The 18,230-nt window shown below is 33.5% G+C and overlaps 1 protein-coding gene across 1 annotated transcript in view; it reads right to left on the bottom strand.

Annotated features, from left to right (window-relative positions):
- ZC3H6 (zinc finger CCCH-type containing 6) overlaps positions 1-17,990 on the bottom strand; it is a 31,857-nt gene extending 13,867 nt beyond the window's left edge. The window contains 5 exon segments of the mRNA XM_012656769.1: positions 3,822-3,955; positions 6,293-6,569; positions 12,328-12,447; positions 17,814-17,851; positions 17,854-17,990. Of these exon segments, the coding sequence (XP_012512223.1) occupies positions 3,822-3,955; positions 6,293-6,569; positions 12,328-12,447; positions 17,814-17,851; positions 17,854-17,962 (678 nt within the window). The 5' untranslated portion in view covers positions 17,963-17,990.
- Positions 17,991-18,230: the final 240 nt, after the last annotated feature.

Genomic DNA, 18,230 nt, shown 5'->3' with positions numbered 1-18,230 from the left:
AATATGAGTGATGCCAGTTACGGATGTTGGTTTATATTCAAGGCTGAGAGCTGGTGCTTGTTCATATTCTGAGATTCTTCAGGGACTTCACTGTTCAGTTCCTGTGTTTCCAGAGATATGCTTCAAAGAAAATATTGAAAACTGATTTTGGAGTGAAAATAATTCTGAACAAGAATTAAGAAAAAGAAATCTCAGGCCAGGTGAGGTGCCTCACGCCTATAATCCGAGCACTTTCAGAGGCCAAGGAGGATTGCTTGAGGCCAGGAGTTGGAGACCGGCTTGAGCAACACACAGAGACCCTGTCTCTACAAAAAATAGAAAAATTAGCCAGGCATAGTGGTTCATGCCTGTAGTCCCAGCTACCTGGGAGACTGAGGCAGGAGGATCTGTAGAGCCAAGGAGTTTGTGTTTGCAGTGAGCTATGATGACGCCACTACACTCTAGTCAGAGCAAGAGAGCAAGACCCTGTCAAGAAAGAAAAGGAGAGAAAGAAAAGAAGGCAAAGAAGGAAAGGAAGGAAGGAAGGAAAAAAAAGAAATCTCACAGCACAACTTGTTTTCTTTAGTTCTCCTATTCAACTTTTGCTGCAAGTATAAATTGATTGAGTAACAGGACAGAGTATGATGCTTAGCCATGCTGAATGTAGTAAGTTACATTCATGAACTCTATAAAACAACACTGTTTTTCAAGCACTTGGCATGCACTATGCCTTGCACATGACAGGAGCTCAATAATGATTTACTCTTCTGATTTCATTTCAGTTTTTCCTTTTCCCTTAATTTGCTAGAAGATATAGCACAAAGCTCCATCTACAGAAAACAGGAAATTGCCTTACAGCAAACACTTGAGGCAATAGATACCTAAACTGAAATCTGATTCTCAGCACTCACAGCTGAAATTATATTTTACTATAAGCATTTTGAAAAAGGTACAAGAATACCAAACAAACAGACAATCCTAGAGGCTCTTTTTAAAAATATATCTAACTTGCCCCAGGAAAACACAATAAAATTGCTTATAATATACTGATAGAATCATTTAAAATGTGTTCTTGCATGCCCTAGCTTCCAAAAAAAATCATTTACAAGGTCTTAAATCTACATAAATTTGATTCACAAACATTTTTATATTATATAAATTAATTTAGAACAAGTGGATATAAATGACCAGCTGACATATGCCTTCTGTACAAAAAATCATGGCTGTAATAAAATAAGCAGCCAAAGAAAGTGCATTTTGCAAAGTCAATGAGCCAATTTGAGGAACAGAACTCTTAAAAAGAATTAGGTAATCACACACACAGAAAAACCCTGAAAAATGCAACAAGTTGTACCTATGCTTCATTAGTACCTCACTCTTTCTGTTTGCATTATTTTTTAATAATGTTTCATTGTTTTAATAAAAGATTGGGGGAGTTGTTTTTTAGTGTAGTTCAGTTTAAATGAGCAGAAAGTATCTCAATATCCATAATTATGGGAAACCTGACTATAATCAAGGTATTCTAGAAAATCTAAAACAACTTTTAACAAATAAATTTTTAGAACAATATTAAGTGTCCAGAAGATATGGCCTTTTAAGTTTAGGCCTAAAAAGGAACCACAAATGTTCTCCACCTATAAGATCTCTTGTGATGCAAGAGCTGGAAGAACTACAGAATTAATCTAGTTCATCACCCTCATTGGACAAATATGAAAACTGATGATTAGAGAAGTTAGTGACTTGCCAAAGGATTCATGGCAAGTTAGCAGATTAAGGACGGAACTCAGGTATTGTGTCATCCAGCTCCATGTTCTTTGCATTATATCATACTATTGCTAATAAAACACAATACAAGAATGAGGGAGAGAAGGAGAGAAAGACAGAGGGAAGGAAATCTAAGCTACCTACTATACTTGGTCATTCAAAAATTTATTTACTTTAGAAGATATATTGATATAAAGGACAAGAGCAAAAAATACACACACACACACACACACACACACATATATGGAAATGAAAGGATCTACCAGGAAAAGAATATGTATTCATAGAAAATTTAATAGATACTATAAACATTAAGGAAATTTAAGAGTTTTATGGCTAATAGAATGAAGTAGTCTTTACAATCCAGCAAAAGTTTGCTGCTTCTGCGACTACCCTTGAATTTTCAAAAAAATTAGTGTTGACCTGAAGGTACTCCTGAATTTATCTGGCCTTTGGGGAAACTCACAGTCCCTGAAAGGCCCAGGATGGAGACAGAGCTATTTTGGCCACTTCAGTGTGGCCTGCATGTTCACTCTACTCTGGCTGGGCCTCCCCTAGACCACTCCTGAACATGATCTACTTCCTTGGGCTCTGACACACTCCTGGTTATTTCTGGAATCATAAGAAATGTCTCTCATGACAGCCAATAAACTGATATATTTCGTAATGTATTTTACCTTGATTTTTCTATTACATTATAAAGAATTGTTTAATTATAACTCAGATCTACAGACATCTAAAATGTTAGTGCTTGAAGGGGCACTCAGAGTTAATTTAATACTATGCTCTCATTTTACAGATTAAGCAAATTGAAGCTCAAAGATAGGCAGTAAATTGCTCCAAGTCATACTTTCTTGGAAGTTAATTCTTTTTTAGGTATAGGGTGGAAGTATAGGAGCAGGCTTACATTCATATTAGTTTGAGTCAGGAAAAGCAACACATTCTAGAGGTCTACTGGTCTAGAGGTCTAGAAGATGGACAGGCAGGTTTCAGTCACTCAGAAATTCTAAAATAATAATAATAACTATAATAATTCCAAAGCTGCTATTCCATAGAACAGTGAGTAGCTTAGTGAATGTTAACTGGTGTGTGTGGGGGGAGGAAAAAAAGTTCATGGTCAAGCAAACTTTTAAAATGATGAGTTGAACAAAGTATAATAAAATGGGCTTCTTTATGCCTAACCTGCTCAGAATCTTCAATACCTTAATGTCGACTAAGAATCTCCAAAAGCAGAGTGGCATGTGCTAGGTTTCACAAATTTATTTGAGCCTGAACTTCTTTTTTTAAGGTCATATCTGTTAACATCTCCTTAAACAGCACACTAAGGAGTATATATTAAGAAATCTTTGCCTGTTATCTTTAAATTGAGAGATCAGAAAACCAAGCCTATTCAAATTATAGTAGCTCTTACTCAAGGTTGCAGCTTAATAATCCACACTTGCCTCTGTATAATTCAATCAACTCCTACTAGAACAGTGGTAAAATACAGGAATTGGACCACTCTAATCTAGATAGTCACTACAAGGTTGAAATGTACGTGTTCAGAATTCAACTCGACACATATTTATTAAATATCTACAACTATATGCAAGGTATTAATACACAAATTTATCTTTCCAACCATTTATATTCCCTTTTCTTCTCTCTCAATGCTCTCAGTTCTAATAGTAAGTTAATTTACCACTGCCTCCCTTCTTGGTCCTGCTACACATTGAACTATTAGCATTTTATTGCCATTTGCATCTTGGAAAAATGAATCCTAGCAAAGAAAAGCACAACAGAAGACTAACAGAGGATATGTTTGTTGCTTTTAAACATATAAATTTTATTTTAAGGTTCTTTCAAACATATCACTTTTATTTCAAAATCACCTAAATTTGTACCTCTCTACTAGTATCATGACTAATTAAAAAAACAATTCTTTTTTTTGGCGTTTATTTATACTCATTTGATCTGATCTGTAAGTTTCTCACTTACTAGGAAAGTAGTGTTAAAATCACAATGCTTTCTTTGCAACCAAATAGATTAAAAGATGGAAAAGCTCCTCTATGCCTTACATATAAATAAATTCTCAGTACCTCTTGAAAGTCATCTGTTACTGAAAAAACATTAGGCCCTTTATTGGCTCTTCCTCCACGGTCTTTTCTTTTAATTTTCTTCGGCAAACCACGTCCACGACTCACATTAAAACTTTTAACCCTCTGTTCAATACCTAAAAAAAGTTAAAATGCACTTCAAATACCATAGAAAAACAGCATACCTGTCAATCTATTAGTTTACAAGGAACAGCATATTTTTAATAGTTTATAATGTATAATGCATTCTTTTTCTCCTCTTTAGATTCAATGAAAAAAATTAATTAAAACATTTTACTTCCTGAGTACCGCTTCTTGTTCATTTCTTAAGGGACGTTAACAACATAGGAAGGCAAGGAACAAGGACATACATGACTAGAGAAGCTAAATCCAATTTTACTCATTTTAATTTTCCTTAGGATAAGATCATTAACAAACCTTTCTGCGTTCAAGAGAATTAAATATTATATTTCCATTTAAGGAAGACATTATAGGTATAAGTTAATTAGTTAGTTTATAGCTAACCAAATTTCTCTTGATAATTTTGAATAGCTATGCACACAGTTCTCCAAATAAAAATTATACTTGTTTTTTGCTTTTGAATAACACAGTATTTAAAAGTATCTAAAAAGATACTCAAATACAAAAGTTATATGTTAAGGTAGTAAGTTAACAATACAAAGTAATTCTCATTTTACCAACATCATACTGAACCATTAAGTTCTCTAATTACTTTAAAACCTACAAAATGGCCAATAAATATATGGAAAAATGTCTCATCATTAAAAGAAATCAAAGAAATTAGAATTTTAAAAATAACATGTCCATTTTCACCTCAAAGAATAATAAAATTCATTGTTGATAGATATTAGAGAAATTGGCATTTTCACACCCTGGCAGGGGAATTATAAATTGGTGTATCACCTTTTTGGATATCAACGGTATGTGGGTCAAAAATCTTCAAATGTGTGGCTATGTATTTTGACTTGGCAATTCTACTTTTAAGAATTTATCCTTAAGAAAAAATGTTTATATATAAATATGTTTATTGCAAAGTCACAGAATTGGGAAAAAAAAATAGATGCAGCCTAAATCTCAAATCATTATTATCAAACAAACCTAACAACTGGTGAAGACAAACTATGGTCTATTTGTTTAACTGACCAGAATGTAGCTATTAAACCTACTCATTAATATGAAAGTGACTGAGATACAATTTATAGTTAAGGGGGAAAGAAACCAAGTTACAATGGTATGTATAGTTTTTGTTGAAAATAATGGTCATAAAAATTCTGGAAGAATGTACCAAAAATATCAATAATTATTATCTCTGGGTGGTAGGAATTCAATTTATTTTTGTTTTATCTTTGATCATTGCTGGGTTATCTTTTATACACACAGGAAAAGTTTTCTGCATTTGACCATATATTACTTTCATAACTCAGGAGGAAAAGAATGTCAAAAATAAAATGCAATAATCAATTCTTTAAAAGGACAAGTAAGAGCTGGAAAAGAAAAACCCCAGGTGAAAATGGACAGGCAAGTCCCCTCTGCATGACCCCTATTCTCCAAGTGGGATGATCCCTGATACCACTATGTCTAGACTCCAGGAACAAACTTGCTGAGTACAATAGCATACATGTAGAAAAAGTCTTTTTATTTTATTTCAGCTAAGCTTGCATTCATATTTTTCAAAAGAATTTTGCTATGAAATCAAGAAAAACTAAAGCCATAGAAATAACCAAATTTACTCATAACCATTCCTTTGTTCAAAGATAATTAAAGGATAGTTACATAGGGTGTGGCTGCTCACTGCTTCACCTCAGCCTCATCTTGCTCCAGTTTTCTTGAGCCACACATATCCACTAGCCAATAATTCAGGTTGATTTGAGCCTTACATGATCCATAGTTTCTTCACCTATTGTCAACAGCTGGCATCTTGCCCTGGTGTCTCCAGAGACCATGTATTAACACTTCAATACAGCACATAAACAGGAGCTCACTCCAGAAATCTCTTTAGATTATGTTCTTATTTCCAATCTTAAAGGATGTCCATCATCTTATGTACATTTGCATAACAAAGATGACACCATATTTTAAAGCCTAATAAAAGAATAGGTTCCTAGAGTTCTGTCCTTATTAGTGTAAAATAAAAAGCAACACATACAGTAACAGAGACAACTGTATATTGACATCATATAGAAGGGAGGGAAAAAACATAATAAAGTTGTATTACATTTTTATATACTTTTAAAATATGAGAATGCCATTTTAATTGAAATATTAAGATATAATGTAGATTAAAATATTTGTAGCTTTTTGTTCTTATGGTTTAAAAAATAAAGGAAAATAAATTTAGGTACCACAAGAATAAGCTGATCTTGAGAAGGGGATAAGAAATTTCTAAGTTTTTACTACACAGCTACCTGTTTTAGTAAGGTTCTCATATTCTAAAACAAATTGTTCAAACTTACCTTGCTGAACTCCTTTCATTCTCTGTTTTTTCCCTGGTTCTTTAGAAAATGATGACCCTAAAGTAGTATTTGACGTTTCTTTAGTTTGTCTGTATTGTTTTAGCTGACTGGCAAAATCTTCCTCTGTTTCCTGATCGTAGTTACCAAAGTTGTCATCACTGTAGTTACCGAAGTTGTCATCACTGTAGGTACTGTATTCATCATATTCTTTACTTTTAAATTTTTTGTTATGTTGACCCTTCTTTGATGTCATGTAGCTTCCTGATATATGTCCATGCTAAGTGAAAATGAACAATCATTATCAGGATTTTTCAATTATATATAGCAATTGATAGTAATACAGGACATCTATTTTCCCCCAGAAAGTTGGGAGAAAGAAGGTAAAAAGATAGTTACTAGTTCTGACTCTTGATTAATACTTATCTGACACTATTTAACACTAAGTTCAAAAGGCTAAATGATACTCTGATATTATTAAACATTATAATCTTTATGCTTTAGCTTTTGTTCTCCATATTCTATGTCTCAATACCCATACACACAGAAATACCTAAAAATCCACATGATTGTATATAAATTCCTTCTCTAAAAAAATGAAAAGGCCTTTTTGAAAATAAGGAAAAGATAGTAGAATAGGTTAGGGGTGGTGGTGTGGAAAAACATTATTTCTCCTAACATTGAAAAATTCTCAAATGACATTGTATTTAATTTTTAAAAAGTGTGGAAAATTTTATAAAAAGAAAATGTTTATATCTAAAGTCTAATAGAAAAAAATAGAGCTTTCCCTAATAGTGAAAAACATCTAGTGAATAAATTGCTCATTAGAAACTGTTCATTACAACATTGTTAATTTTATTGCTTCCTTACTAAAGCATGTAAAAGCAAAGAATATACTTCAGTCCAAGAAGTTTATTTAATGATAATATCCAAGTCTGTCTCTATTCACTGAAATATTTTTATTAGATCTGTCATATCTTAACAATTTTTTATAATAAAGCAAGAAGAAAATTGCACATAACTACAACTCGAGGATCTAGGAAAACCCACACCATGATTCATATTTACCTTAGTGCATATAAAAGTACTGCCCTGGTAAAATATCAACATGAGACTATGTATTTTTAATTAAATGCACAAACATATCTTTATTATTATAAAATAGATACAAATGCATAACTAATCAAGAAAATTAATTGGCTCACCAATTTTAAAAATACTATTAGATTTCTGATTTTTGTTTAAGCAGTACTTTTTAAAGTTTATACTCTATTCTCAGTCTAGCACTTCAGAAATTCAGAAGGGGACTTAAAATTATAGCCAAAAGGCACTGTTTCCAACATTTTTAAAAAGATACTATGAAAACTTAAGCAAAACAAAAAAATAGCTGCTTAGATTAAGTTGAAGATTAATTAGTTAAATGATGCTTACATTTCCTTTTATTAAAACTGTGACTATGTTAATATTTCAGTGATTACTGTTAATGGATGAGTATGAATTTTTCTCTGGAGATTAGATGCTTCTCATTAAAGTTTTTAATTCTTAATATTAATTCAATTCTCTGATTTTCATAGCTTTATAAAAATAATCTCCATGTTTTTTAAGTAGAATTATCCTTATACTTTCAATTTATCTCCTCCCTAGTTTTTCTAGCTGCAAATATTTCTAATAGCCCCCTTAGGATGCAAACATTCCATCCCAGGGCTCCTTCTGTAGTAAAAGACTTCTAATATGGACTGCTGAAGTCTTTAACATTCAGATCAGAGTGACACCCATGTGGTGTGAGCTCTCTAAGGAAGCACTAAATGGATGAAGGGTTATAGAGAAGCCCCACTTTTCTAGAAGAATACCTCCTTATGGTTTGCATGCTCGTCACTGGAGTGAACAAAATGCACTCACCAGCAAGGGTCTAGCAAGTATTTTTTCGAGCCCTACTGAGAGAAGATAAAAGAAATAAAAAAGGTTATAAACTACCAAAAGACAGTTTTTCTGATTGCTTTGCTGACTGATTATTGGACTATATAAACTGCTGCAATGTCTGTGGGAGAAGATTTGCTTTCTGTAAAATAAAAAGGGGCTCCCTGGCAATCACTGAAAACACGAAATAAATGAATAGGAAGCCCTAAAAAAGCATGAGGAAAAGGGGAGCTATATTAAGTCCTCTAATTTAACTGCAAGATGTTAAGGGTACATTCTAATTTTCGCCTGCAATTGTAGAAGTTACATAGCAGATACCTATTATCTAAGAAAATGGGATTTTAAGGATGTAGTTAGAATATTTTCCAATTCTCATTGAGTTAACTCTAAAATATATGTGGAGGAAATGATATTGAACTTTCTTTATGGCAGACTAGGTAATTCAGACCAGTTGTCCCCCTAAGAAAAGTAGAAAAGATAGAATATTTTTCTTAAATCTTCTGTAGACATCAGAGAGCTAACAAATTAGTGAAGGATTACTAGGCCAATACCCATGGAGTAGATGAAAATCCCAAGAAGTGAGCAGTATTTGGAGCTGCTTTTGCTCTGAGAGCATCAGCCCATCAGGAAGAATGAGCTGAAAGGCACTTTTGACTTTAACAGCAGTCCTGACTATCCCATTAGGCTACAGTAACAAAAGGTGGAGTCTAGAGTTTGGAAAAAGTGGAAGCTTAGTAACTCCACCTCTCAATTATGAGGGGTGCTCAAAATGAGAATCAGAGACTACGGCTCAGCCTTCAGTTATCTAGGTGGCCCAGTAAAGTCCCAAATCCTGAAATTGGGATAAAGTTTCTAAAGGTCAACAGGGATCTGGCCAAAGCAAGTAAAAATCCTCTCTGAAGGAAAAGAACATTATCCTAGGCCTAAAATTATTTCTACAAAATGCACTGTATTTTGCAAATACAATGCCCAGCACACAATAGAAAAAAACCAAAACAGACCAGGCATGGTGGCTCATGCCTGTAATCCTAGCACTTTGGGAGGCCAAGACAGGAGGATGACTTGAGGCCAGGAGTTCCTGACCAGGCTGGGCAACACAGTGAGACCCCATCTCTACAAAAAATAAAAATTAAAAAACTAGCTAGGCATGGTGGCATGCACCTGTAGTCCCAGCTACTCAGGAGGCTCAGGCAGGAAGATCACTGAATCCAGGAGTTAAAGGATGCAGTGAGCTATGATAGTGCCACTGTACTCCAGTCTGGGTGACAGAGTGAGACTCTGTCTCCAAAAAAAATTTTTTAAATAAAAAAAATAAAACTATTTAAAAAATTTAAAAAAAGAAAAAATACAAAACAAAAACAGGCTTATGAGGAGACAAGACCACATGAAAGAGAACCAGCAAAAGCAACAGGCAATAGAAATACAGACTCCAAATATTAGAATTTATGTGATGACAGATTTAAAAATATCTGTTTTGCTATTTTCAAATACAAGATAATATGAGAATTCCAGAAGGGAACTGGAAACAATAAACATGACTTAGAAAATTTGAAAAGAATCAAATAAATTTCTAGATATGAAAAATATAGGCTGGGCGCAGTGGCTCACGCCTGTAATCCTAGCACTCTGGGAGGCCGAGGTGGGCAGATAGTTTGAGCTCAGGAGTTCGAGACCAGCCTGAGCAAGAGTGAGACCCCCGTCTCTACCGAAAAATAGAAAGAAATGATCTGGATAACTAAAAATATAGAGAGAGAAAAAAATTAGCCGGGCATGATGGCACATGCCTGTAGTCCCAGCTACTCGGGAGGCTGAGGCAGGAGGATCGCCTGAGCCCAGGAGTTTGAGGTTGCTGTGAGCTAGGCTGACGCCACGGCACTCTAGCCTGGGCGACAGAGTGAGACTCTGTCTCAAAAAAAAAAAAAAAAAAGAAAAATACAAATACTAAAAATAAACAACTTAATAGATGGTTTAAAGGCAAATTAGATCCCTCTGAAGAGAAGATGAGAGAAGAGTCATAAAGGATTAAGTAAAACATACGTGGAAAAATGTTAACAATTAGGGAATTTGGGTGAAAGATCTATTCTATAGCAGTGCTTTTCACCATTCTTGCAACCTTTCTGTAAGTCTGAAGTTATGACAAAATAAAAAGTTATAAAAAATGAGGGTAAAATAAACACAATGCCCAATAAATAAAAGTTTATTGATAGCAAACCTGCTGTCAAATGCTAAACAAAGGCTGAATGAAATACTTCAGGTTAAAAGAAAATGACACCACACTGAAACTCAGATCTACACAAAGAAATGAAGAGCACTGGAAATGAAATGTGGATAAATATAAATATAAATCCTTTTTCTTAATTTCTTTAACTGATTTTTAAAGCAAAAATAGTAACATTATATCTACAGGGATATATAATAATCATTATATTAATGATATATTATTTATTAAAAATAACTAACTTCATGTTTAAAAATGAGACACTTAAAACCAATGCACTATTATTTATACAAACTGAACTTGTCCCTCACAGTGGCCCCATAGAAAGCTACATATTTATTACAATAATGCTACCACTATTTTCAAATATTCTGAACCTCCTTTTTTGAAGACATTTTAACAAAACCTCATTTATTTTTAATGTTCATTTAGCAACCTCAACTATAAAGGTGGCCACAGAAAGTCAGATTATAGAAATAACTCTAACAAAAATAGAATTTGGTTTCTAAATTTATAAGAGATTAGGAATATCAAATTGGGAGAAAGAATAGAGCTCTTGTAGATAAGAACAATGACAGACTGGCAAACACCAGAACTCAGAAACCCTGGGGCTTTTCATGTAAGTGCACACTGACCTGAATATTTCCCAGTACTTCTCAGGGAATCATTATTTTCCTTGCACAAAATAATGTATACTTGGAGATAGGGCCTTTAAAGAGGTGATTAAGTAAAAATGAGGCTGTTTAGAGTGGGCTCTAACCCAATTTGACCAGTATCCTTAAAATAAGAAAAAATCTACACAGAGACACACTAAGAGTTCTTGTGCACAGAGAAATGACCATGTGAGGACAAAGAAGTGAGAAGGAGGCCATCTACAAACCAAGGAGAGCACAGATTCTTCCCTTACATTTCCTCAGAGAAAACCAACCCTGCTGGCACCTTGTTCTTGGACTTCTAGCCTCCAGACTGTGAGAAAATAAATTTCTGTTGTTTAAGCCACTTAGTCTGTGGTGTTTTGTTATGTTAGCTCTAGAAAACTAATACATAATGTATTCTTTATTTTCAAAGATTTGAAATTTGTAGCATATGTCTGATAAAACTTTTTTTTCCAAAATACCAGAAAGTGAAGAATAAAACTGAAAATTTATTTTTCGCTTTAAAAGGCAATATCTCAAAACCACAATGAGAGCCCATTTTCTGTTTCCAAAAAAGAAAAAAAATAACAAGTGTTGGCAAGGATATGGAGACATTGGAACCCTCAAACATTATTAGTGTGAATGTAAAATGGTGGCAGCCCTCTGGAAAACAGTTTGACAATTCCTTAGGAAGTTACATGCTGAATTACCATGTGATCCAGCAATTCCACTCCCAGGTATATGTTGTAATGAATTGAAAGAAGGGTCTTGAGCTATTTGTACACCCATGACATAAGCAGCATTATTCACAATAGCCAAAAGGTGGAAGCTACTCAGGTGTTTATCAATAGATGAGTGGATAAACAACATGTGGTACATACATACAATGGAATATTATTCAGCCTTAGAAAAGAATGCAATTCTGACACATGCTACAACATAGACAAACCCTGAAAAATATGCTAAGTGAAACAAAAGGACAAAATACTGTATGGTTCCACTTATATGAGGTACTTAGAATAGGCAAATTCATAGAAAGCAGAATAGTGGTTACCGGGGGATGGGGAAAGGTGAAAATGAGGTGTTATTGTTTAATGAGTACAGAGTTTCTGTTTGAGATGATCGAACAGTTCTGGAAATGGATAAGTGGTGATGGTTGCACAACATTGTGAATATACTTAATACCATTAAATTGTATACTTAAAAAGGATTAAAATGGTAGATTTTTATGTTATATATGTTTTACCACAATTAAAAAAAGGCAATACCTGAGGAAATGGAATGTCATAATCCCTGTAGAAACCAGTTCTTTTTTTATGGGAACTTTCTGGATGTTCGACGTCTGAATCAAGGCTGTAGTCTGAACTATCACTAGATGGAGAATTATGCTGAAGGAAAGGAAAAGACATAAATATGTTACATTTGCAAAGGAATGAAAATTTAACTAGTAAGTAGCTAAGCTTGTTTCAGCTAGACGTGCCAACCAGTAGGTGACATTACTCCAGTACTGAAAAATTCTTGCTCCAAAAGCCAGCACCACGCCAACTTCTCTAAGATTTTCTTGGGGGAAAGTATAGCTTCCCTTCTGATCAGGGACTTCAGCACAGCATTTTTCTCATCATCCCTTTGGCCCAAACAGAAATAACGCACCCCTGGGGTCTAAAATGATCTTATATTTAAGCTAATCCGAAAGGAAGTGAAATTGACTCATCATCACCAAAAAGGGTCCTAGCACACGAGGAGAATATGTATTTATTTTTACCTTTAATAGCTTTGGAGTTCTTATTCTATTGCATGAGTACCCTAAAACTAAAAGATACCAAAACACTCCAAATTACAAATACGAAATAAATCCAGCCCACAAAATTGAACAAAAGTGAAATGAAAACCACAAGTAATTGATAATGACTGACAAATATCAAGAGTAAGCCTCTTCAAGTATGAGGGCAATTTCAAAAAAAAGTGACCAAATCTCCCCATCTAGACAAAATAATTACCTTCCAAGGTGGAGCACTCTCTTTAAAGAGTTCTTAAATTTCTTAGCAATAAAGACACTAGCTCTGTATTTTATTATCCTTGCATTCCCAGCATCTAGGTCTAATACAAACTCAATAAAAATTTGCTGCATTGAACTCTGATGCTTCTACAGGGAAAAGAGGAAGGATCTGTTTTGCCCTACTCCATTCTTAAATGCTCTTTTAGAGAAGACAAACTGCTTTCCTCCATTTTGTTCCTAATTGGGGACTGGTTTTGTGGTGTCATCAATTTTGTTTTTGTTGATTTGATAGGTGATATGAAGAAATCTTTTTACAATTATGCTGTCAAATCTTCAACTTTAAGTACCTAAGCTTTGTCAGGGTTTAAAATATTAATAAATATTTTCCATTAAAAATCAAGCATGCTTAGTCACTATCAGAAGTCAGCTCCAGCCCTGTGGAAAATCTTTCACTTGGAAAAAACTTTAGGGATAAGACTTGTCTAGGACAAATCTCAAGGGAAGATACTGCTTCAGGAAAAATGATCAGCAAAGAGAAGATTCTGCATAAGGGGAAGGTTCCTCAGCTATTCCAAAAAAACTGAGGTGAGAACATATACACTTTGTGGCTCATATATAAGCAAAGTAATTTTGACCTGAAATTCGCAATTGAACTACGTAAAAATCGCTGGAAATAGTAGAGAGTAATTAAAAGTCATAAAAATTAAGTGAAAAAATATGCTTTGAGAATATTTGTGCTTTTGTTTATTCCTCCTTTTTTGGGGGGAGGTATTGTTTGAGTTGTTTGTTTAGAGTTTGAAAATTCTGCTTTTAATTTTTATTATTTTACACATAATACACTGGTGGGTTTTTTCCTTCAATATACTTGGCTGGTAAGTACTGAAGTTCAAGTCAAAATTAAGTTTTCTATAGTACTCTTAAACAAATGCCATCGCATCACTTCATGATGAGTAAAGAGAGCAAAAGACACATAATTCAAGGACTAATTAGCAGAAAAGCCACATAGTGACCCTATAAATATTCAAAATTGGGACAGAAAGAATTTAAGGACTTGGGTAACTTCCTCCAAACATGCTCTGTGTTTCTTTGAGCAACCAGCTAATTTCTACCTGTCCTTCGAGATTTACTAAAGAGCCATTGAATCCCCTCAAAATTCGCATGTCAGGGAAGCAGTCTGAGAAAACTACTCAGCTACAAATTCATACTACCTGTCATTAAAAAGGAAGGATGACTGAGAGGGCAGAACCAATAGCCCAGGGGGTGGATCCAAGACCTATGGAGAATTACTCCCAGACTTTGAAACCTAATCAAGAAAAACATGATGACACTCAAGTAGCCTTTGAAGAAGCCCATATGGCAAGAGATGATCTGATTTTTGAAGGTTTGACAAAAACTCTCCTTTGAAAAGATTTGACCCTCGTGTGTCCTAGTAGGGGAAATTATAAAATATAGTCTCCAAAAAATTTCTTAGACTTTTTGACTCTCTGGAATTAATTTTGTCAGGTAATATTTTTCTAGAAAATTATCTATTTCATCTTCTTTTTTATATTCATTTTTATAAAATAACATAAATAAATATCTTATGGTTTTAATTTCCTCTTTTTGATAGTTATTTCACCCTCAGCATGTCTAAATTTATTTTTCTTTCCTTTTTTTTTCCCCTTGATTAGTTTGGCCAGTGATTTATATACATTGTTGACTTTTTTTAAAAACTACTGATTTTTCATTCTAATTCATTAAGCTCTGCTTATAACTTTATTAACTACTTCCTTTTTGTTTGTTTTGTTTTGCTTTGTTATTATTCTAGCTTTTCAAGTTAGGTATTTAATAATAACTCACTTTTCTTTCATTTTTATTGCTGTGGATAACTAATACTATAATTTTTCTTCCAACAATTGCTTTAGCTATATTCCATAGACACTATGTCAAGATTTTATCGTTATTTTCATGAGATTTCTGCAGTTTTAACCTGTTTCCCCTATGTTTCACAAGCTATTTATAGCATGTATATGAATTACCAAATAGAAAGGCATTGTTGTTTTTTGACTTTATTATTAATGCTAGTTTTATTGCATTGTGGTTTGAGATGGCTCTTTGTACTATTTCTATTCTATTGAATTAATTGTAGTTTTCTTTGTGGCCTATGATATGGTCAATTTTTATGAATAGTCCAAGTGTACTTGACAGGAAGATGTATTCTCAGGAGTCAGAGCTTAATATATATAATATTTATATCTCTTCAGTATCCTTGCCACCTTTTCATCCACTCGATTGGTCTCTTTGGATTAAGAGAAGTATACAGGTCAATCCCCTGTTAGTAGTATATTCTGGCTATCCTTCTTGCAGTTCCTACAGTTCCTGCTTTATGAAAGCTGCTGTTTTGGGGAAGATATAAAATATCAATAACATATCTTCAATGTAAATTATAAGCTTTAACATTATAAAACGCCCTTCTTCATTTCTTTCAATGACTTTTTGACCTAAATTTGACTTTTTCAGATATCAAAATTTTGACTTCTGCCTTCTCTTTCTTTGCATTTGCCTGGTATAACTTTACTATTTTTAATATCTTTCTCTTGTACATAGCTTAGAGTTGAATTTTGCATTATTGGGGGATATATCTTTTGGTATATAGAGAGGCTTATATTTTTGTTTCAATGATTTCCTTCATACTACTGTCTTTTTCCAATAACCATAGTCACTATTTTTGCATACTACTTATTTACTAATAGAAATAATGTTGAAATTAGGCAGTAACCTCTTCTTTCTTCTTTCATTCCCCATGATAATAATTTGAAGTAACATCCTTTTACTCTCAGTTAATAACAGTAAGACAAATCAGCAAGTTCATGTTGCTTACCATATATTCTTCTGCTTTTTCTGACATTTTTTACAGTTGTAATGTTCCAATACATAATATACCGCCCCCCTTACCCATCATTTAGTCCTAGTTTTACAAGTAAATATGTGTATGCATGCAGACCTCTCTCTCTCACTCCCTCTCTCTCTCTCCCCAGTCATTTTGGTTATCTGAACTTGTTCTCGATAGATTCTACAGAAAGGCTCACAATATTTCCTGAGTTCTTGCATATACAGGTTGTCTAAAGACTTTATATTTAGAGATCAGTATTTAACTAGATATAAAATCCTTGGTTCACACTTTATTTCCTTGAGTATTTCATTTAAATTTGTTACTTCATTATCTTCTGGAATAAAATTATTAAAAATTTTTACATAAACCTGATTTTCTTTTCTTAATAAGGTACTTGGTCTTTCTGCCTGGATGGCCAAATTTTTTTTCCAAATTCTATTTATGCTGTTTGATAATAGCTTGTATTGTTTTAATTTCTTATTATTTTGAAATATTATGTTAAATTTTTCATATGCTTTATGGTATTCTTTCTTTCCTAGAAAACTATTATTCTCTCTGTTATTCTCTTTTTTCTTATTATTAACATCTGTGGAATGTGACCATAGTCCTACCTTGCTGTTCATGTGAAAAATGGATGGAATGAGCCAAGAAAGCTTTCCTAGCTTCATGGCTCTAGAGTTACCTCTTATATTGTTAGCATGAAGTATTCAAAAATATGGCTGTTTTTTCTGTGATATGCCTCTTTTGCTTCCTTCCCCCATTTGTTACCTGATCATTTCTTTCCTTGGCCCTAAGTATACCTGTCTCTCAATTTAGATTCTATCCCCAACATTTACTTCCTCAGTGTAGAACTCTGTCCTAGAAAAGGGGATTTGGTTGATTAGTATCAGGAGTTCATCAGGCCCAGACCTTTCCAGCACCATCCAATTTTCTGTGGTCATCTTACACTCATGTGTGAACTGGAGGTAGCAGAGCCCCCTCCCAGTTTTTGTTGCTGTTCTCAGGCCCACAAGCTTTCCAAGTTGAGTGTGGACTCCACCATTTGAGGTAAAGACCTGCTGGCAATTTCTTTTCTGTAAGTCCCTTTACTTTCCCTCTGCTTCATTTGTACAGTTGCTAATACTACACTGGTCTTCTTGCTGTCTATGATTTGGGCCCAACCATTTGTATTTTTGAGGTTTATGTGGATAACTTGTTTCTTCATTTTTTTATAGATGTTGTCAATGAGTTTTTGGTTTGGCTATCCTAACTGCTCTATTTTTATGGGAGAAATTCAGGGAGTTTCAAAAACTACCCCTCCATTGCTGCCAACTTTTTACTGATTTCTCTATCAGCATAGGTTCCCCTTCTTCCCCATCCCAAACCCACATTATTCTCCATTGAGCACCCTGTTGTTTTCTTGATAGCATTTGTTTTTTATTTGTTTACTGCCTCTCTCCTTCCCATTTCAATGTAAGCTCTATAAGAGCCAGCTATTTCACCCAGTTTTATAATCCCCATCACATAGCATAGAGGTTGTCACAGTAAGTACTTAATAATACATATGAATGAATAAATAAATGAATAGATGGACAATGCCAGTGCTGTTAATCTGTATCTGTAGAGAATGGCATTCTTTTCTTAACCTTCCAATATTCTTGCATACAATTTTCTATCATAAAAGATTACGTTATTTTAATCTGTAATAATCAAGTTAAGATTTAACTTTTTAAATCTTTATTTTGATATTTCCTATATTTATGCTTAGAAAAACTGTTAATTACATAAATAAAAATATCTAATCCATATATTTTATAACATAATAGGTAATAATATACTTTCTAACTTTCCATATTTTATATTTCATAAAAATTTATCAAAAGACTAAAAAGTAGATTCTAACTAACCTTATGTTTCTCACGTTTTCTCCTTTTGGATTTTTTCTTCTCTCTTTCTTTCTTGTGTTTTTTTCTTGATTTTCTGTAGGCTTTCTCATTTTTCTGCTTTTCATCCTCTTTTGCTTCCTGTTCTTGTGTTTCTTCAAATCCTGCATCATCTATTTCACCATCTTCTAATTCACCATCTTCTCTATAGAAGACAATGAAAATTTTAATGTTCAAATGTCAGTTCTAAAACAAACCTTACAGAAACATTTCAAAAGAAAAAAAGCATGTGTCAAGAATTTAAGTTATATTTATTTAGAAAAAGGATTGAAAAACTTTTTCTATATTGCTTCCTGTTCTTGTGTTTCTTCAAATCCTGCATCATCTATTTCACCATCTTCTAATTCACCATCTTCTCTATAGAAGACAATGAAAATTTTA

This window comes from Propithecus coquereli, unplaced genomic scaffold, assembly GCF_000956105.1.
Source record: "Propithecus coquereli isolate 6110/MARCELLA unplaced genomic scaffold, Pcoq_1.0 Scaffold519, whole genome shotgun sequence".
Lineage (NCBI taxonomy): Eukaryota > Metazoa > Chordata > Mammalia > Primates > Indriidae > Propithecus > Propithecus coquereli.
The sequence above is the reverse complement of the archived record's forward strand: the minus strand, read 5'-3'. Positions and strand labels throughout refer to the sequence as shown.